This window comes from Eubalaena glacialis, chromosome 7 (genome assembly GCF_028564815.1).
Source record: "Eubalaena glacialis isolate mEubGla1 chromosome 7, mEubGla1.1.hap2.+ XY, whole genome shotgun sequence".
In the NCBI taxonomy this organism is placed as follows: domain Eukaryota; kingdom Metazoa; phylum Chordata; class Mammalia; order Artiodactyla; family Balaenidae; genus Eubalaena; species Eubalaena glacialis.
In genome coordinates this window covers 94,081,590-94,104,032 of record NC_083722.1, presented here as the reverse complement: position 1 = coordinate 94,104,032, position 22,443 = coordinate 94,081,590, and the positions used below count along the sequence as shown (strand labels likewise).

The window sequence follows — 22,443 nt, the reverse complement described above, 5'->3', positions numbered from 1 at the left end:
GAATTACCATATGACCCAGCAATCCCACTCCTGGGCATATACCCAGAGAAACCATAATTCAAAAAGACACATGCACCCCAGTGTTCGTTGCAGCACTATTTGCAATAGCCAGGTTATGGAAGCAACCTAAATGACCATCAACAGACAAATGGATAAAGAAGATGTGGTACATGTATACAATGGAATATTACTAAGCCATAAAAAGGAATGAAACTGAGTCATTTGTAGACATGTGGATGGACCTAGAGACTGTCCTACAGAGTGAAGTAAGTCAGAAAGAGAAAAACAAATATCGTATATTAACGCATATATGTGGAATCTACAAAAATGGTAGAGATGAACCAGTTTGCAAGCAGAAATAGAGACACAGATGTAGAGAACAAACCTATGGACACCAAGGAGGGAAGTGGGGGTGGATAAATTAGGAGATTGGGATTGACATGTATACACTAATATGTATAAAATAGATAAGTAATAAGAAACTGCTGTATAAAAAATAAATAAAATTCAAAAAAAATTTCCTCTACCCAGATGCCTTATTATTTCACATCCTTTCCCTCAGAAGAAAAATAAATATGATTCACATTTAGGGGAGAAAAACAAATTGCTAAATGAAATTTAGTGTGGGATAACGAATAAATGTTGATCTAGAATAATAAAGAAGTAATGACCTAGCTCTGTCTTTTATCTTTAAAAAAAACTCTTTACTATATGAGACTTTCTCTTTCACTCTGGAAAGTTACCAAATATGCTACAGATGTGCATAACGATCCCTCCCTTTTGATGAAATACATGATATATAAGCTTTAGCCTTAGGCCCCTCTTCAAGCTAAAAACGAATTTTAAAGACATTCAGCATTATAATGAATAAAACCTAAATCTTTTAGAAGCAAATGATCATCCTGACCCCTCATATTATTTCAAAGGTATTTTATACTAATTGTTTTAAGAAAACTCTTTCTCCTGGATTAATATTTCAACTATTTAAAAATAGGTAAACTTTATTGTACATTATCACTTGAATAGACCAAATAATTTTAGTGCCTCCATAGACAATTGGCTTTCAAATTGAAGCATAGTGATTTATTTTTAAAAATAAAGAGAAATCATCAGCATTGAAGTAGATTAAAATAGATGTCTTACTTAGAATTGTAAAAGCAATTCCATTTTTCTTATGTCACATTTAAAGCATGGTTATTATTTTTAAAAGATATTTCAGACTGATATTATGGGTTTATTAACAAGAAAAGCCACCGTGTAATAATACAATGATAAAGGATGAAGGGTGAAAAAACAAGCAGAATACCTATTTTACTTTTTTTGAATGCATCTCAGTGAAAATCATTTACACAAAGAAAAATGGGAACAGCTATTAAATTATCAGGCCCACCTATTATGCTGTGATAATTAGAAGTCATACGAAGACGATACACAAAAAAAGTAAGTTGTCAAGCAAGTTGGAATCACTTTTAAAAGTAGAACTTCATGTACAAGAGTAATGAAAGTGCTCTTCGTTTATATACGTGAGAAAAGGTTTCAGGCTCCCAGTTCAAGATGGCAGACCAAACACACATTTATTGCCCTTCTACCTCAAGTTCTACCGACAAATATATATTGAGCACCTACTATGTAACAGGCAACTGAGATGAAATTACATCTAACAAGGTGAACATGGTAGGGGTCCATCAGGAAGCTAGCACTTGGGGAAAATTCCCAAACTCAGGAAGCAGATGAATTAAACTGAAAAACCAGAGAGATCATCAAAAGTACAGCCCATAACAAGCCCAGGACAATATGGTGGTAATGAATTTGCCCTAAAATAAAGGAAAAAGGAAAAGAAAGAAATTTGCCCTGAGGACCCGTAGAGAAACTCCAGACTCCTCTTCTTTATCACCTAAAGCAGGAGTCAGCAGAATCTATAAAGGACCAGATAATAAATGTTTTTAGCTTTGTGGGCCATACAATCTTCCTCTCAAAAGCACTCCACTCTTCCCTTGTAGTCTAAAAGCAGTCACAGACAACACAAAATCGTGGTGTAGCTGTGTTCCAATAAAACATTATTTACGAAAACAGGTAGTAGATCACAGTTTGCCAACCCCTGGCTATATTGTATGAAATGGACAAATAAAAAATAATTTAAAGGGAATATATCTGGCCAGAATTTTATCTCCAGCCCAGCCTCTTCTCTGCACCCCAGGCCTGTCTGGCTGCCCTTCCCCACATCCAGGTAATTTCCTGCACCCCAGCATACCTGTTGTTGATCAGTTATACAAGATGAATCCTGGTGGTGAATCTTGACCTTTCCTTTTCCACTGTTTATCTCGATCAGTAGGAGGCTCTGCCTGTTCGCTGCTTGAGTGAATCAGTTCACTTCTCTCCCTCTTTCCTGCTAATAACAGTAGCAGAAGCCCCTTGGACCACTACAGTAGCCTCCCATCAGATGCATCTTCATCCACCCATCCATCCATCCGTCTATCCATCTACCCGCCCACCCACCCATCCATCCAATCTCTTCTCCACATTTTCAGTAATTTGTTCACCAAATGTTTATCGAGTGCCTGCCATGTGCCAGCCACTCTTCCAGGCACTGGACTTAAATTGGTGAACAAAAGATATTTTTAAAAAATCCCCAATTTTGTGGAGCTTCTATTCCGGTAATGTGTGAGGGGGGCGGAGCAAGACAGTAAATATAATATATAAGTAAATAACAGCGCCAGAAGGTGTTAAGTGCTAGAGGAGAAAGCAAAATGTGAAAAGGAGTAGAGTGAGGGGCATCTGGAGAGCTGGGGCAGTTGCACGTTTATCAGGGTGGTTGGGAGAAGCCTCTGAGGTCAGGGTGGAAGGAGGGAGGGATTCAGTCATGTTCCTATCTATTGTGGGGAAGAGCAGTCCTGACAAAGAGAAGTTTCAGAACAAAGTTCCCAGTGTGGGGGCCTGTCTGTGTGTTTTGGAGCCTCCAGGAGGCTGGTATGGCTGGAGTGGAAGAGCTGAGGCAGCTGGAGGGATGATAGGATGTAGAGGGCAAGGGTGAGACCAGGGGGCCAGTAAGGAGGCAATGCTAGTAATCCATGCTGGAGATGATGATGGCTCCAAACAAGAAGGGTGGCCCTGACAGAGGGAAAAGTGGTCGGATTCCAGATGGATTGGACAGGGGGTGTGGGAGAAAGAGAAGGTCAAGGGTGGCTCCAAGGTCATCCTCAGAAGGTTGGAGTTGCCTTCACCCAAAGAGGTTCGGGGTAGGGGCACGAGGAGTTTGGTACTGGAAAAGGGTCTCTTTTTCAAAAGCTACTTGCGTCATGCCTGGTCCATCCTTATGTTTTCTCTCTTCCCCAGCCATATTAAGACTAAGATCCTCAGCGTGGCCTACAAAAGGCTCTGTATTGGGTCCCTACCACTGCTCTGGCTTCACATTTGTACCAGACTTCCCTTTAGACTCATTCTTTGGGCAACACTGGCCTCTCTTCATCTCCTTGAACATGGATGCTCTTTCCAGTCTCCAGTACAAGCAATTCCCCTGCCTGGAATAATGCCCAGCCACCCCGCATTCCCGCTGCCCTCATTTATCTCAATTAAATCCTGTTCAAGCTTCAGATCTCAGCTTTGACACCATTACCTTAAGGAAACCTCCAGGTCTCCCCATATGCTCTCTCCTAGTGCTCTACATGTTTCCTATAATTACATAATTGTATGATTATTTGATTCATGTCCTTCTTCCCACTAGACTGTAAAATCCCAGGGGGCTGGATTCACATGCTTTGCTCACCACTGTACCTCCAGTGCCTTACACAATATCTGCGTATAGTAAGTACTTAGTAGATGTCTGTTGAATAAATGAATTTCAGTTTACCACCCACCTAAAAGAAAGTCGTTTTTACATTTACTTTTTTTTCAGAGTCTTTGTACAATTCTAGTATAGGGAATACCGAACTGGAAAAAACACAAAGGAAATAATACATTATCATTTATAATAATTACTAGTATCCTTCAAAGTTCATTATGCTTATTACCAAGTCCAAAGTTGTACTGCTCGCCGCACAACAGGTCAATAAATCAAGAGACGCGTTGTTAGGGCAAGGAATAGTGACTTTATTCAGAAAGCCAGCAAACCGAGAAGATGGTGGACTTGTATCCCAAAGAACCCTCTTGCCTGAGTTAGAATTTAGGCTTCTTTTATACTGAAAGGGGAAGGAGTAAAGTCAGACATTTCCTGGTTCCGGTCAGACTCCAGAGGGGCTGTGTTAATTTCTTCCTCCCTGCGGTCATTCACCGGTGGGTCTGGTCAGGATGTTCTCTGAGGGCTAAACAAAGGAATTTTAGCTTAATGCTCATTACCTGGCAGGCAGGGTTCCCAGAGAAGGGCCATCATGAATAATTTAAGCTTATAGGCAACATCCCTTTAGTGATTAACTTGTAATAGAATACAAAGGTTCTTCCCTATTACGTGCTCATTAAGGAGTCCAAGCCATGCATGACTCCTTTCCTGTAAAATATGGTGCTGCTCCCCAGATTTCTGGTTCTCCTCAGAAACCAGAGTGTATTACAGACTTGCATTGTCTGTCACCTTGAAGACAGACTAAGTCCTTTGACTTCTTCTTGGCCATTAAAACGTGAGCAGAAGTGACAGGTGTCAATTCCAGGCAGAGGCATTCGAGAGCTGGTGTGCAACCCTCCAGCTCCATTCACCTGGATTAGTTTCCTGTGGCTGCCATGAGAAATTACCACCACTGGGGGGCTTAAAACAACAAAAACTTAGTCTTTCACAGTTTTGGAGGCTAAACGTCCAAAATCAAGGTGTCAACAAGGCCGTGCTTCTTCTGCTTCTTCGGAAGGCTCTAGGGAAGAAACTTTCCTTGACTCTTCCACGTTCTGGTGGTTGTTGGCAATCCTTGGGGCTCCTTGGCTTGTAGATGCATCACTCCAATCTCTGCCTCCATCTTCACTTAGCCTTCTCTTTGTGTGTCTTTGTGTCCAAGTATCCCTCTTCTTTCTCTTATAAGGACACCAGTCATTGGATTTAGGCCCACCCTAATTCGGTAGGACCTCGTCTTAAATTGATTACATCTGCAAAGACCCTACTTCCAAATAGGGTCATATTTACAGGTACTGTGGGGTAAGAACTTGAAAACAGCTTTCGGTGGGGACATAATTTAACCCATTACACCACCCTACACTGGCAATCATGAAGCACATGTTGAGATGGAGGCTTCGTCAGCCTGAGTCCCAGAGTGACTGTAATGAGAGGTTTGTATCTCCTAGTTCACCTCATTTCAGTCACATGTCCCCTGAGTAGAGTGGCAGGCTGAATCAACTGCCCCAGGTAAAGCATGTATCCCTCTAGCTTTTTGATGACTATATTTAATTGATTCATGTAAATTAAATGTGTCCACACTGTATATCTTTCTTGTAACCCGTCTCCAGACTATCCTCCATAGGATATATTCTCAGTGATCATCAGTTCCTGAGGGCCTGCCACATGCCTATGTGCCAAGAGGGGTGTGTGCTAAATTAGACACGAGGATCCTTATCCCAATGAGTGTATAATCTAGTCTGGTGAGCAAGACAGAAAAAACTATCAGTGTTGGCTGACATTATCAGAGGACACCAAAGGAAGAGACTTAATAAGAGGCAGTGCTTAACAGGGCTCCCAGTATGTTTTAAGGACTGTGCTAAGTACTTTAAGGTATTATAATCTTTAAACCCCGTGGAGGTTGTATACCTTGAGGTTGGTATTTTTTATCCATTTTACAACTAAGAAAACAGAGGCTTAAAAAGATTCAAGCAACTTGTCCGCTGGTCACTGAGAATTCCAATCCAGGTCAGTCTGATTCACAAACCTGGGGTCTGTGGACTTTCCTGTACTGCCCCTCCAATTCAGCTGAGACTTGATGGTCTGCTAGAACACGGGAGGCTACACTCCGAACTACACAAAGTTTGCTTCTCCTTCTATAGTTATCCCACGGCTGCATTGATCATGTGGCACAATTGACAGTAAGGAAGAGAACAGAATAGTTAAACTACTCATCAATTTCTATTTCGGTAATGGCCTTCCTAGCTGATATTTATGAACTAATTAAACTCAACCTTTCATCTTTCTAAGATGGAACTAACTTTCAGACTTCAATTTTCTAACTTGGCCATGGATGCAAAGATCTGTCATATCAGAGGCCTTCATTTCTCCTGTAAAGCATTAAAACAATTAAAAGAAACAGCAGGATCAAAAGAATCAATATGAAACCAAACCAACCCTATTGTTAAGTGTTTCCAACCTTGTTTCAAAACAGCCTTATGAGGATTGTTTTCCAAACAGCAGTGTGTGAAGCCATCTACTTTTGAAAACTGATTTTCCTCTGAATACGGATCGGGTTTTCTACGCTTGGAGAAGCAGGGAATACCCAAGCTGGCATTCAGTAGTAACAAATATGAAATAGACCATTAAAAAAAAAGTTGTAGGAATGTTAAAATCCATGTTGACTGGTTTTTACGTTTACCTGGCAGCATTCCAATGCTAGCGTTGGCATGGAGACTGGAAACGGAAACTTTCCACCAATCTGTCACTTGCTACTGTTCCCACTTATTTTACCGTGGATCCAATTTTAACAGTTTTTTAAAACATAAAAAAAAAAGTTTGATGCTTTTTTGCTTTCTCTTTCAAGACGTTTCTCAAACATAAAAACACGCATGAAAAAGCTTTTTAAAATCAAAGATCTAGTTTTCCAAATACTCAGCTGTTTTCATTTGGATAATAGCCTGTTTTTTTTTGTTTGTTTGTTTTGTTTTGTTTTTCCACGTTTAGTCTGAATGCTTTGCCATGGGGGAGCCACACAGTCTGAAAGTAACTTTGTCCCCACTCTCCTCACTGCATTTATTACAGAGACTGGAACACGCATCTGCTTTTCAACAGTTTGTGGTCCTTTCGAGCGAGACCAGGGAAAGGTGAGGTTTCAGGAAGAAAGTTGGGCTTCCCAAAACTTCGGTGGCAGCAAGTTTGGTGTGGTCACACCTAGGTATTCTTGAAATCAATTTCGTTGAGGAAGAACAGTCTGAGATTCTTGGAGCTAGGCTCGAGGTCACAGGTGGAAGGCAAATCTGTCACTGGTCCTCTCGTAGGTGGCCTAGAACCCAGTAGGCACTCAAGTCATGTTGACACGAATGAACGAATCCCAGTACCGCCGTATCGCATCTTATAAAGACTTAAGGGTGATTATCTTGGGCTAGAAAGTAAAAGAGAGAGCTGCCTACCTAGAGCTTAAGGGGCCTCAGGCTGGCATCCGAAGCCTGGCGATCTCATTCCGCTTTGGCATCATTCTGAACTGCTCTGCCTGAAGCTGGCGCGATGTTAAAGAGAGGAAATGCATGCGAGGAAAATCAGAGAGCAGAGGGTCGGGAACAGATGTGAGCAGAAAGGAACAGCATTTGAAATGAAAGAAAGAAATTGGACTCCCACAGCTGGAAGGACATACCCCCTCAGTGTCGTCAGGGATGTGGGATAATTTTGCCCTCCCTTTGTTCTTCCCCGCCCCCCCCCCCGCCCCATCTTCCACGTTCCCAGGGTGTTTGTTTGATGTCTTTTTCTGTTCGGTTACTGGACCCTAAGACGGACCCAGGGGCAGTAGGTGACATACAGAAATGAACGAATTGAGCGGCTCTTATCACCTCCCTTGCTCCCCCCGTGTGTCCACAGCACCTAGCACGTAGTAGGCGCTCCCTAAACATCTGGAGAGCAAATGAGCTGCAAGTTTGCGGCGCTGAGCACGTGGAACTGGGGAAACCAGGACAGCAGAGGAGGGTATCCCCGACTACAAAAGCCATGCGGGCGCGTGCGGAAGGCAGCGGCGGGCGCTGCCTGCGTGGCGCCCGGGGCGGGGGCGCGGGGGCCCGCGGCAGCACGTGCGCGGGGGGGGACGCCGGCCGGGCCGGGCCGGGCCGGGCCGGGTGGGCGCGGGAGGTGTGCCCGCGCCGTGGCCCCCGCGCGTGCGGCTGCCCGGGCGGCGGCGTGAGTCACGGCGGGGCTCGCCTTTATAGCCGCCGGCAGGCTCGCGCGAGACGCCCGCCCGCCCGCCGCTCCGCGCTCCAGCCCGCGCGCCCCCAACGGCCCCCCAACCGCCGCCCAGGCCCGAGGGCGCCATGAGTAGCCCGCGCTGCGCCCCGCTGCTGCTCCTGCTGCTTCTGCCGCCGCTGCTGCCCAAGCCCCCCGCGGGGGACGCCGCCGTCATCACCGGGGTAAGAGGCCCCCGGTGCACCTGTCCGCCCGGGATGCGCGCCCGCCTCGCGCGCGCCCGAGAGGCACCGGGGTGGGGGGCGGGGGGGGGGCGACCGCAACGGGGAGGCGGGGGCCACCGGGAGGGTCATCCCGGGCGGGGACTCCTGCTCCAGTCGCCCTTTGGCGCACTTGGAAAAGTGCCCTGCTCCCAAAGCCGCGGACGGCCGGGACATCCGGCGCTCCCTGGAAGAAAAAGTGACCACAGTCTCACCTCACCACCTTCATCACCACCTTCTCCCGCGTGCTTCCCCCTCTCTCCTCGTGTTTGGTCTGTTTTTCTCTTAAGCTGAAAGAAGTTTCCTTTCGCGGTTTTCTCAAGCACTTTCCCCAGACGTTCCAGCCTCTATCCTTAAAATTTTAGTGTCCTGAAATGCAGAGGGGCAAGACCAGTACCCCCAAATCCCGGGAGCCTTAATTCTGTAGTCAAGGAGTTTGCTCCCCGAAGCATCCTCCGCAAAAACCCTTGGAAATAACTTGGTCCGAGGACATATGTGCACTTTGAAAAGCAATGTGGACGCTGCCTTCTGGGTTCCAGGTTTTTTGGTTTGTTTGTTTTTGTTTTTCCAGCGTCCCGAGGTTCTCCCTGTAAAAGTTTTCCACTTCCAGTTATTGATAAAGCACCTCCAGTGCTCTGGCTTAATTATGGAATAGGTTGCCATGTAGATGTTGCAGTTTAGAGATGTCTTCATCATTTGTAGAAGTAGGAACTAGTTCAGTTCTCTTCTGCGTCCACCAACAATTTTCTTTGTGTGGATCCGAAGGATGAGTTTACAGCACAAGGTAAAAATGTCTAGTCTACGTCAACAATGCAAAATCGCTACCATTTCCTGATTGTTAAATGCTTTACTCTTCTTTTTTAAGTCTGAAATTATTTTACACCTCCATTAAATTATTTCAAATATCTAAGTGCACACAATAGGGTTTAAATAAAACTTCTGTGTTTGAAATGATGATACACAGATAATGAAATAACGTTTAAATTTAAGGGAAATGTCATTGCTTTGAGAAAATTAAGCTCTATTGTCTCCATGTTAGTTAATAGGCTTATAGCACATTGAAAGTCCTCATACTAGAACAGTATTTGGTTACAGCCAATAGATATTTGGGTTACGGCCAAGAGATGCTTAATTATAAGCATTGTGATATTTATTAGAATGGTTTGTAGAGATTTTTACAAATGTATTTGAATAGCTTTGTCAGTCCCTGTGGTTGAAAAAAAGTTTTTACAGGTCTTTCTAATACATGAGAATTGAAACCTGATGAGTTTTTTTCCCCCCTCTTCCCCTGCTGGCTCATTTTAAATTTCTCCTAATCCTCTGAGTCCCAGATTCCTTTGTGATATAAGTATCTTTTTGTTCCATTCACAAGACAACAACACTATTTGAATAGATCAGCAGTGGGTTAAATATGAAGGGCATTAGGAAACAGCTGTCTAATTAAAAATATATAAACCTATGCAATTCTTTGTATTTCTGAGAACTGAAGCTTTTTGTGTTACACAATGAAATTTTATCACATTGAATGTTTATCTGTTAAGGTTTAGACTGGGCTTATTATATAATTATGTGTGCTGTTTTTCTTGTTGTTTTAAATCAGTGCTACAAAAAAAAAAAAAGAATTTAAAAAATTTCTCTAAAACAGCATGGCAATAAAGAAATGTAGTTATGTTTCCATGACAGGGACCATCTGGAGTCAAATAAAAAACTCAATAACTTATCTAGATATGTCATCTCTAGGATGTTAAACATCCAAGTGATTGATTGAATTTTAAGAGATTTTGGCTGAATTTTGATTGTCTTATTAAAAGAGCTAGTGGGGCTTCAGAATTCCTGCTCTTGACAAGTCCCATCTGTTGAAATAAAATATTGCCTGAAACCTCCACCTTAAATATTTACTTTTTGGGGGGTAGTATATGTAGTCATTTTTAAATTGATTTATATGGCCACATGAATTTGTTAAAACAGTATTGGAAAAGATCGTGTATTGAACGTCTCATTTATGGAATGTAATGGCTACATATGTGTGATTTCTGGCACTCAAAGAAAAATTGGAAAAGTGGGAATGTTTATATATTTTCCTATAAATGTTCAAACACCCCAAGATGAAAACTGTAGTTTAAATCCAGATATTTGTTCTAAATAGCTCGAGAAAAAATTCTTATGGAGGAAAGAAAACCAACTCTAAAGCAAGATAGTTGATCACTTTTAACGAAAAAATAGTGAATAAGAGTGTGCCCATATATTTCTGTTTTGAGAAGTTATAGCTGTCCCCAAAACCAAGAACTCTGAAGAAGTGTTTTAGTTGTTTCCATTAAATCTACATTTAAAATTGGTGTCTAAATTATACACTTTTTAGCTTCTTACGTATATAGTACAGGATGCTTTTACCTTATCACTAGCGAAACATTACTGCACACCGTTCAAACCAAGCATCCTACTTATGGTTGGTTCTAGGAAAGAAGAATAGTTCTTCAGATCTATTTTCATGCAAATAAGTTTAGACTTCATTATTTACTTCTACTTAGTCAAGTATGGAAATTCTTCCATAGTTAATTCTTTGATTATATGTATTTACAATTTTTTGTATCAAGAACAACGGTCTTGAGTAATCACTGTTGATAATTGCATCTGTCGCTTGCATTTCTAAATCTGATGGCTCTTATAGGATAGTTCAGGTAACTTTGTAATGCACACATATGTATATCCTAAGCCAATAATTTCCTTTTTGCAGGTTACTCACCCGGAAAAGAGTAATACAAGGCAAAAAGTCTTGGTCTGTCCATTCTTAACCTGTGAGATTTCTTTCTTTCAAAAGGAAATGGTGAAAATCAAGTCAATGGTGTGAGAAACATCAAATCTCGTGAACCAAAATGCAAATATTTGAAAGAGAAAATGAGCAGTATTTTAAAAATCTACATCAGTGCCTTTATGGGTCTGGAGCATTTCATGCCAGATTTAGAGACCATTTAAATCCCTTTTTAAAATTGGGCCCAATGTATTCTGCAGTTAATAGTCATAAAATCTTGTGATTCGATTTATGTAGTTCCTAATGGCCATGTATGGTAAAAGACTAATATAGACACGTTCTTCAAATTCAAAGCCGATTCATCCATAAAGCACAAGAAAAGGAGAGCTGATTTTGTTTTTTAAAAATCTTGTGGTTTAAGATTTTCATCATGTGTGGGCCATTATTTAGGCGATTTTTTTTTTTTTTTTTTTTACCCAAGTGGGAAAATCACTTCTGATCAGATTTTGTGGTAAATATGTTCACGCAAATGAAGATAACAGTTCTTTTTTTATATGTAAGATTATTAAAATCATAGCGGTTGGATATGAAAAGGGCATTTTTTTTTTTTACTGCTAATTTTAGATCCCCTTAGCCTGAGTCATTCCTGTTATCTGTATTTATCTGTGTGCTTATTACATTTCAGGCCTGCGACAAGGACCCCCAGTGTGGTGGAGCCATGTGCTGTGCTGTTAGTATCTGGGTTAAGAGCATACGGATTTGCACACCGATGGGCAAAGTGGGAGACAGCTGCCATCCGCTGACTCGTAAAGTTAGTATATATATTTGTGTTCTTGGTGGTTCTCTTACATTGTAGTAAGTCAACTCTGAGCAAGGCCTGTGTGACGTGAAACCCAGGGTAACGCGCTAGAAGTTGGGAATCAGAGAAGTTGAAGTGGAAAACCACTTCCTCACTCCTTTCCCTTTCCATTTGAGAGAATTGTATCCTTTACCATCCTTATTCTATTAATCATTTACATATCATGCTTCTCGTGGCATTAGAAACATTTCATGAAAATAATTTCAAACACTTAAATTTGCTTAAAAAATTTTAGGATATATATATATATATATACTGTGTATGCTTCTTTGCAGAAATCAGAGTATGAAAGCTCTTGAAAAGACTTTTAACGTCAGACCTACCGAAAAGGCAGAAGTAAATAAGTTTGTGTTTTGGCTTTTGCAGAAACTCATCCATGATGCAATCACTCTTGTATCTTAACTTGAAAGTCCTATATTTTGACTCTCTCCACAGGATGCATTGTTCACAACCATGGAGGTTCACGATATTTAACTTGCCAATTTATTATCTAACAGCTCAATATCACAATGCCCTGAACACCACTTTTGAAAAGTTATTGCCAAGAAGTGGCAGGACCAGTGGCAGGGCTGGACAGTGCTTTAGAGGTTGTGTCCCCAGGGGTTGCAGACTCTCCTGACTGCAGGGGTCGGGCAGCTGTACGTGACTTCTGGAAGGGGGTGGGTGGCAGGCAGGAGAGAGCAGAGAAGTTTGTGGAGCCTGCAGAATCCTTGCCCTTCAGATTCAAAACGTTTGAAATACAGTATGAGTACAGCCAGATCCCCCAGGGATGCCAGCTTGCAGGTGCCTTGCTCTTCTAGTGGTACATCTTCATTTACCCAGCAGTTACGTGGGGTGCAGGGGCAGGGATGTGTGCTGAAGGACAAGTCCCAGGCCTGGTGGCTTGTTGGCGGCGAGTTCAGTCCCCTGCAGTGTTCTCTCTACACGTGGTATCCTCTCGTCTTAAAATAGGTTGAACGTTTCCAAAGCAAGCTGAATTCCACCTTCTGCTTTTTTTTTTTTTTTCCACACATGGCTTAGGGTTTAAAACTGTAGTAGTGCCAAACATCTTTCCTGTCCTCCAGACTTACAGATAACAGCTAATATTTTGACTCTCTTGGAATGAAATAAGGAAGGACGTATATTGGCTTGGGTTTTGCTCTGTGCACTGTAGTGGGGACCCTGGTTGATCGGACCCATCTGAAGACGGCATTGGGCTCTCCTGTGGTTTCCTTGAGAAACACTTTCTGTTGTGTTTAGACCTTTCCTCCCCCCGTGAGCCGGTCTTGTCGTTTGTAAGCATGATATGCACCTTTTATTCTTGGCCATTTTGAGACAGGAAATGTTTTAAACCGTTAGTTGTCTGGCTCCGTGCCAGACTCCACCCCTCCCTACCCCGGGTGGGCGGCAGTGGGGTGGGGAGGGGTGGTGAAGCCGGCCCAGCCGCCTTTGACCTTGATCTCAGTTTTTATCATCAGCCTTATCCAACGAGAGTCATCTTTTGTCCATTGGAGTCGCTGTCGCTGAAAAGTTGACTCTTAACTCACCCTCCTTTAAGACTTACGTTGTCTTCGTACAGGATTAGTATAACCTCACGTGCCCTGGGTACTAGAATCTTGGGGCCAGTTTGCTAGAGCGAGTGAAGAGTGACACATTCTGGGGAACTATTTTTGTATGAATCGCAGTACTAGTTGCCGCTCGTTGGATGCAGTCTTGTACCAGACGCTGGATACTAAGTGTTGTGGATGTGTTTCTCATGTAATACTCCCAAGAAGCCTGTGAAGTAAGATTTAGTTTTGTCCTATTTTCCGTGCAACAACATTCAGCCTCAGAGGGGCTCAGTAAGTGGCTGAGGTCCCAAGGTGATAGGTCAGAGGGCAGGCTCTGGATTTCACTTCTGTCTGATGCTCCATTGTCTGTGTGGTCTTAACCACCGTATTCTTCTACTTCCGTGAAAGCTGTCGTCATGTTTAATTTGAACATGTTTTTCAGTGCAATTAACCCAAACTGGTTTGTGTGGGGAAGATGCTCACTGAGATGAGGGATGATGGTCCAGAGTTGGCACCTGTCTCATCCTGTAGTTCCAATGAGTTTTCCAAATCTGAGATATTTTGACAAGAGAATCAGATTCTGCCTCCCCGGTTCCTCTAGTTTCTAGTTGAGGTTTAGTGCAACGTCAGTTCTGAAAGGAAACAAAGTCATTCTCCTGCCGTAAACCCAGGTACATCTCTGTGCTGTGTTTTTATCACACTTAATAACGAAGTCTATAATAACAGAGTAGGGTTTTCCTAATAGAATTAAGTGATAAAAAAACTGAAGTACTGAAAAAATAAGATTTTAATGTCAGATCTGAACTTACCCCCTATTCAGATGACCACTTGAAATGTGTTTCTAGACCTCAATGTTACAGCTTTTCATATTGGTTATTTTTCTGTCTTGAACACACATTTTCGTAGGTCATTTCAATGACTGAGTTCTAGTCCCAGAGTTGTTACTTGTCTTGGGCGAAATTAATTTATCCCGGTGAAAATCTAGTTCTTCCAGAGTATTTTTCAATTATATTCTATTCAAAACAACTCAAGAAAAAGCATTTTTTAATAAACATATCCTGGTGAAACTCCACTCTGAAGTTCTGCAGCTTATTAGTAGATGGTAAAAATATAGATAGAAAATTCTTTTTAATGCGATGTGTTTATTACTTTTACCTCCCTGTTTTCTTTTTGTTTGGTTAAAAAAAAAAGTGGATTAACTCTGACTGTGGTCCCAGGTATTGGTGCTTTAAAAACACAGGCTATGAATAGGTGAGGACTACACCTGCTCAAATTTTAAACTTTCCATTCTGGTTTGGTCTTGACATTAGCCACAGATGTTTGTTTATTTTGATAAAGTGAACAGTATTTGATGAATGAAACTGAGACCTGTAAGTAGAAACTGGTGACCCCTGAGTTTATTTTACTGTTTTGTTTCAGATGTATCAATTAACTTGTAGAGTTTACAGTCACTGCTAGGCTACGATTTTGTAATTGTAAAGTTTTTAACTTCACATTTGATAATTCAAAAATAGAATAAAATATGTCTACTTAAAAAGAATAGGATGCACATCAGCTGAATGGATAAAGAAGATGTGGCACATATATACAATGGAATATTACTCAGCCATAAAAAGAAACGAAATGGAGGTATTTGTAGTGAGGTGGATGGAGTTAGAGTCTGTCATACAGAGTGAAGTAAGTCAGAAAGAGAAAAACAAATACAGTATGCTAACACATATATATGGAATCTAAGGAAAAAAAAAAAAGGTCATGAAGAACCTAGTGGCAAGACGGGAATAAAGACACAGACCTACTAGAGAATGGACTTGAGGATATGGGGAGGGGGAAGGGTAAGATGTGACAGGGTGAGAGAGTGTCATGGACATATATACACTACCAAATGTAAAATAGATAGCTAGTGGGAAGCAGCCGCATAGCACAGGGAGATCAGCTCGGTGCTTTGTGACCACCTAGAGGGGTGGGATAGGGAGGATGGGAGGGAGGGAGACGCAAGAGGGAAGAGATATGGGAACATATGTATATGTATAACTGATTCACTTTGTTATAAAGCAGAAAGTAACACACCATTGTAAAGCAATTATACTCCAATAAAGATGTTAAAAAAAAAAAAAAAGAATAGGATGCATGTTTTCTAAACACATTTTTAGGCAAATAATAGTTTTAACATGTATTGATTTTTAACAATTAGTTTTTTAACAATTAAGAATGCATTACTAAATCATATGTCTACTGGGAATACTTTGCAGTTTAAGAAACATTTGTTTCTATTGATACCCACACTTTTAGAGTTTATAAAGATTAGCCATGTCCATCCCATTCTGATTACCCATTGGCTTTGGAAGTTCAGAATTATGTGACTAGTACTTTTATTCTTATTGCTTATTATTTTATCAAAAAATTTTAAATTTAAACAACTATGTTTCCTTCAAAAAATTAATCTTGTTTTTAAATTTCATTCCATTTTTTATGTTAACATTTTTAGCCCTCATTTTGGTTTTCTATTTTTATTTTTGAGCTGCACTTTAAAACTTGACTAATACATTTTCCTTTCCTGAAGCAAAAAATTTCTGACTGGGTCTTGTTCATGTTAAAAAAAAAAAAAAAAAAAAGGAAGAATTAAAAAGTTATTAGCTGTTTCTATTTCAGAACCAACTTATGGTGAAACATTATAGGCATAATTTCCAAATAGAGGATAAATTTTTTAAAAATACTGACTGAAATATAACTAATATAAGTGCAAAATTTAGCAAAAGATGGGTGGAAGAATACAAAGTATGCTCATTTGCTGTCACAGATGTCAAGAGCCACTGTCTGCATTTGCTCTCTCAGGACAGCTTCATGGCCATGATTACAGGTTCAGATTGGCAGAGAGACTCACAAGACATGAATATGCTTTAGTTTAATACGGGGTTTCTCAACCTGGGCTCTTTTGACATTTTAGACTGGATGACTCTTTGTTGTAGGAGCCGCCCTCTGCATTATAGGATGTTTATTAGCAGCATCTCTGACCTCTACCCCCTAGATGACAGTAGCACCCCGTCCCAGTTGTGCCCACCAAAAGTGCCGCCAGACGTTGCCACATGTTCCCTGGGCGGGGAGGACGGGGGTGTTGGAGGGGGCTGGAATCACCCCGGTTGAGCACCCCTGTCTAATAGTTCATTTACTATGCCTCACAGGACACAGCGTAGGAGGTACAGCATCTTCGCCTCCTTGGGAACTCATCAGCTCCCTGAGCACACAGCTTCTTTTGCCCACTCGTCCACACAGGTGCTGTGGCTGCCATACATGATTGCCGGGGGGGCGTGTGTGTGTGTGTGTGTCGGGGGGTCCCCTTGACTCATAGAAACTACCACTCATTTCCTGCAAATCTTTTATGAGCCCCCTAGTCCCAGAGGCTCAAGGCTCCCCCAACTCAAGTGCAGTTTCACCCAACCAATGAGGCTGACCCACCATTCCCTGCTTTTCTTTACTTTCTCTGGGGACACACTGCAGTGGGAGGCCCAGGTCCGTGTCAGGTCGGCCTCCATCAACCCAGGCCCCAGGTTACCCCTCTACTCACAGAATGGGAGCAGATAAAGTACTGCATGATTTCGGCTTATGTGAGTATATACCTACTCCAAAAAAATTAGAAGAAACAATTTAGAACTTTACCAAATTAAGATACAGTGGCACTCTTCATAGCTATTAAAACCAGAAGCTGTGGGACTTGTCATTTTTATTTTATGCACTGTTATACGATTTGAATTTTTTGGAGCTGTGTACTTCTATTGAAAAAATTGTAACAAGCCTGGTTTTATTAAGATTAAAATTGTAAGAGGACCAGTGCTTTTTATGTCGCGTGACTAGGCTTTTCTGCATGTATCCCATTATGTTTCCTTCTTTAACACAATTGACTCTGTTTTGAGCGACAGCACGAATAATACTTCTGTTTTGTATCAGGACTGTTTTCTCTTTAAAAGTGCTGCGAATGTATTGGGAATCGTGCCTTCTCAAGAGTGCGGAAGGTTCTGCCTCGGTAACTTCTAGAATTTGCTGGTTGGAAACCTAGACTATTAGAAACATTGGCTTGAGTGTGTAGTTGATTCTAAAGTAAACCATCACGTTGGTACTGAGTGATGAGCTCCTTGGCTCTATTTGTACATCTGAAGATGCATCTTCCATGAACACTTGCTCATGCATGTGTGACTATCAGACACCTATTAGGTTTGTCATACAGTGAATGTAGAACTAGCGGTGAATAGACCAGTCAAGAAACGGGCAAGTTATCTATGGGGTGTATCGTGTCAGAAATCGTGGTCTGTGTGGTTAAGAGCTCATAGATGGAGGAGAAAACTGCTACAGGCTGGTCCAGTGAAGAAAGGCTCAGAGGAAGGAGGGAGAAACACAGACTGGATCTTGAAAAAGCATAAAAATACGAAAAGGACATTCAGGTATAAAGGGACCTGCAGGACAGTCTAATCATTATGTTCAGTTCAGTTGGAGCAGATCTAGGTTGACGCTTCCACAATCTTGGTGCTCTCAGTAAGAAAAAGAATAACACAAAGATATTTTTGAAGGTTTCACAAAAACACACAACCTAGTGAGCACGTTGCCAGGGCCCCTCCTAGACCCTGGAGGGACCCTATGTAAGCGAGAGCCTTTGGCTTCCGAGTTTGGTGGCATTGATCAGTGCCAGGCAGGGGGGCTCGGGGCGAAGGGGGAGCTCCAGGACCTGAGAAGGTCACCCCTTTACCTGCAGGGAGGCCACAGCCTATGGTGGGCACAGGAGATAGGACACGCTCGAGAAAATATTTGTTAAATGCCTATGTGCCAGGCAGAGTGCTGTGTCCTCATAAACAAGAGTCCCTTTCTTCCCAGAGCCTGGAGTGTGGACCTGGTGGTATTTGGAAGAAGATGGAGCTGGGTTTGACTGTGACACGTTCCTTTTCTAGCTGGGTGACCTCAGTCAGGTGCATTACTTCACCTCAAGAGGAGGCCACTTGGCTTGTGTCAAAACGAGGCAGGAATCTGGCTCCCGCTTTGGTGTGACATTCATACATGATGCCTTGATGTGGCCCGGCCTGTGGCAGACCGCCAGCGTTATTTCTTTTTTCTGCTGCTTTTGCTGAGGACGACCCACGTGACAGGCCAAAGAGTGACCATGGTGTCGAGATGCACAGAGCACCGCACTGAAACCATGAGGGCACTTCTTAGTACCTGAAACTCTCTTACTGGGTATCTGTCATTAAAATTTAAGTTCCATGAAGGGCAGAGGCCTTTCCTGTTTGGTTCGTCACTGTATCTGCAGCACCTAAAATAGGGTCTGATATGTTGGTGACACTCAGTAAATGCCTGTTGAATGAATGAATAACAGACACAGGCTCGGTGTTCTCCATGTATACAGTTTGACACCCTTATTACAGTTGGAGCTCACTTGTTCCAGGCTCCTTGGATGTCGCTGTCTGTGTTCATTTTTCTCAACCTCAGCGCCGTTGACATTTTTTTGACATTTTTTTAGACCAGATAATTCTTTGCTGTGGATACTGTCCCCTGAGTTGTGGGATGTTTAGCAACATCCTTGGCCTGTACCCACTGGCTGCCGGTAGTGCTGCCCCCTCCCCTCATTTGTGACACACAAAAATGTCTCTGGACCTTACCAGATGTCCCCTGGGGGGCTGGGGGCAGAATCACCCCAAATTGAGAACCATTGGTTCGTGTAGTAGTTTGGGGCTCGGTGAAAGGGATCTCTCAGATCTCAGGGTCAAGAAAGGATCATAAAGGTCATGAGTTATAACGTCTCATACCATCCACTTGTAATTGTCCAGGCCATTCCTGCTGCCTCCACCTCCTCTGACATAGTCTCGGTGGCAACAAATGAGCCAGCTATCCGTGGGCCTTTTTTTAAAAAATAAATTTATTTATTTATTTATTTATTTTTGGCTGTGTTGGGTCTTCGTTTCTGTGCGAGGGCTTTCTCCAGTTGCGGTGAGTGGGGGCCACTCTTCATCGCGGTGTGCGGGCCTCTCACTATCGTGGCCTCTCTTGTTGCAGAGCACAGGCTCCAGACGCGCAGGCTCAGTAGTTGTGGCGCACGGGCTTAGTTGCTCCGCGGCATGTGGGATCTTCCCAGACCAGGGCTCGAACCCGTGTCCCCTGCATTGGCAGGAAGATTCTTAACCACTGCGCCACCAGGGAAGCCCTCCGTGGGCCTTTTGACACACACAGTGACAGAACCATTCTAGCACGCGTCTGCATGGAGCCGATGGCCAAGGTGCCCCCGAGTAGACACTGTCATTAGAGCCTTGAAAATAATGCTCTTGCAGAAAGACAAAGGAACTGGAATGGCTCTGCCTGTTCACCACATACCTCCCCTGCCGTCCTACTGCTTCCCTTTCTTCCCTTTGTATTTATTGATCTCAACCATCTCCCTGGCCCTTCCAGAACCATTTTGGAAATGGAAGGCAGGAAAGAAGAAAGAGGAAGAGAAGAAAAAGGAAAAAGGAGGTAAGAAGAACACGAGCATGGGAGCACCCAAAGATAATGCCCAGAGTAATTAGCCTTGACCGTTGTTGGACACCCATAGAGTTGGGTCCATCCGATCAGTTCAACCTAAAAATAAGGTTAGAATGGTTCTGCCACTGTCTGCAGACAGCCTTTTGTTTGATGTATAAAGAAATGATTTAGAAGGCATCTGGAAGATGCATCTCAGATTTTCTCCTAAGGACAGATCACTGGTGTGGGGCGGCCCCTTTTGGTGGAAAGAATAGGAAATACGGCTAGAATGATACCGAAGGAAGCATTTGAGTTGGGAGGCAGGAAGGATGCATTTCCGTGCCTGGCGGAAACTGTAGAAGGATCCCGGAGGCATGAGTCTGTACAGGTTTGCTTTATTGCATTTCTGCAAATCGAGCTTGCCTCCTTCCCTAATTTTCCTCTTAGTACTCCCCTAGCCCCACCCAGAATTTTGACTTCGTCTCACATCTTTTTTTTTTGGGGGGGAGGAATGGTTTCTGGGGGATTTTTAATAGATTTTTTTTTTTTTTTCTGGCCGCGCTGCGTGGCTTGCGGAATCTCAGTTCCCTGAGCAGGGATTGAACCCAGGCCACAGCAGTGAAAGCACCAAATCCTAAGCACTAGACCACCAGGGAACTCCCTCACATATTTGCACAAATGTATGAATTTATATATGTCTCATTATCAGTGAATTTTTATTTGCTCACTGTATACATGTGGTCGCGCCCATAACGTTATGTTCTCCTCAAGGAGCTTCAGTCACAGGACGCTCTAAAAAGAATTAAAATGAGAACAAGTAGAAGGCAGTGTAGCTTGCTGGTTAAAAGCTTGGTCCCTCAGGTCCACCTGCCAGCCAGGCTTCAAGTTCTGGATATGTGACCTTGGGCAAGCTCCTAATCTCTCTGTGCCTCAGTCTCTCGTCTGTAAAATGGGTAAATTAAAGTATTTGCCATCTTCACAGAGTGGTCGTAAGGATGGAAAAGGATAATACATTAAACAAGTGCTGAGCCTGTCGTTTGATGAATAGCTAATACTCAATAAACACTAGCTATTACTATTCAAAGAGATTTCTCAACCAAGTTTTTTTTGTTTTTGTTTTTTTAACATTTCCTGCTCTGACTCAGTTTTCTTTTTTATTTTAGGTTCCATTTTTTGGACGGAGACTGCATCACACGTGTCCATGCATGCCCGGCTTAGCCTGTTCACGGACTTCGTTTAACCGATACACTTGCTTAGCCCGAAAGTAACCACTTCAGAGGAGAAACTTTAAATGTGAACAGCCACACGATGTCCGTAAAGTCTGTTTACCTGTGATTGTACCAAACAAATAATATGCCAGAAAGAAATGCTACTGCTTCCTCAACTTTCCAAGTAACATTTTCCTCTTTGATTTTTAAGTGATGTGTTACTTTTCTTTTTTTTTTAATCGAAAGCGGACTTATGTTTTGAATAGAAATGTAAAGTGCAAGGCATTATGGAACCAGTTTCACTTCCCTGTTTGTGTTTTGGTTTGGCTTCTTTTTAATGCCAATAACTTGTCCATTTTCACAGAAGTGCGGAGAATAGGAATTTGATATTTTGTTACAGAAACTTTTTTTTTCTTAAAACACCCCCTGCCCCACTGTGTGCGCACGCATGCACGCACACGCACACACACACACACACACACACACACACACACACACACCCCCACCTTGGTCTCTTTCCCTCACTCCTCAGTGAGTCTTAAGACTCTCATTTTATTGTTTGGCATTTCCCTCTGACCCTCTAGCATTTTAAAGTAGGGATCCACATCCTTGAGCTTGCTGGTAGAATCACTGATGAGAATCAAGCTTTTTGCCTGATACTTAAACAGTGAAAAGAATGTGTAGTTGAACTAGACCCCAAACTTCTCTTATATGGAGTGGAGGCAGGGGTGCTTCTGAACTTTAACTGAACCTGCTTATGCAAGTGGGTTTCAGGTCTGTGGTTTGACTAGTATGAGGACAGAAAGAATGGGAAGTCAAATTAATTTAGTCCAGATTTCTAGATTTGGGATTTTTTTAAAAGACTTTTCCAGTACAATATTACATTTATTTCTTTTCCTTTTTATAAAGTTTTTTTTTTTTTTTTTAACGAAAGTCTCCTAGTTAGAGATGTTCTAGAAAATGTCACTTGAAGAGGAAGTATTGATTTTAATCTGGCATAACACTAGTTATCGTTTTTAAATCGGTATTAAGTTGTCATTTAAACTTTATTTGTAACCCAAAGGTCTGTTGTAATGGATTGCCTGACATCCCATCATTTGTACCTGTATCAGTATTGCTGTGTAAAAATTCTGTATCAGAATAATGATGGTAGTATATATCATTTGATTTATTTTTAATATCATATCCTTATTTTTGTCACAGCTGTCAGTTTTTATTACAAGCGGATTTCTATATAGCCCACGTTCTAAAATGGGTAAAGACTCCAAAGTTGGTAATATAGCACTAACAGTGTGTAAGTTTTCATTTTATGGACAGAAAAGTTCTGTTTGCATGAGTTTTAAGGTAGTATGAAAATAATGTGTTAAA

The 22,443-nt window shown here is 42.2% G+C and overlaps 1 protein-coding gene across 3 annotated transcripts in view; it reads left to right on the top strand.

Annotated features, from left to right (window-relative positions):
• The window catches only part of PROK2 (prokineticin 2), a 410,257-nt gene extending 388,911 nt beyond the window's left edge, over window positions 1–21,346 (top strand). The window contains exons 1-4 of one of the 3 annotated variants that reach the window (XM_061195534.1): window positions 8,080–8,220; window positions 11,691–11,816; window positions 19,817–19,879; window positions 21,031–21,346. In XM_061195534.1, the coding sequence (XP_061051517.1) occupies window positions 8,125–8,220; window positions 11,691–11,816; window positions 19,817–19,879; window positions 21,031–21,135 (390 nt within the window). In that variant the 5' untranslated portion in view covers window positions 8,080–8,124 and the 3' untranslated portion in view covers window positions 21,136–21,346. Of the gene's footprint in view, window positions 1–8,079; window positions 8,221–11,690; window positions 11,817–19,816; window positions 19,880–21,030 lie in introns of those variants that run through there. The other 2 variants (XM_061195533.1, XR_009701503.1) reach the window with 2 other exon arrangements.
• Window positions 21,347–22,443: the final 1,097 nt, after the last annotated feature.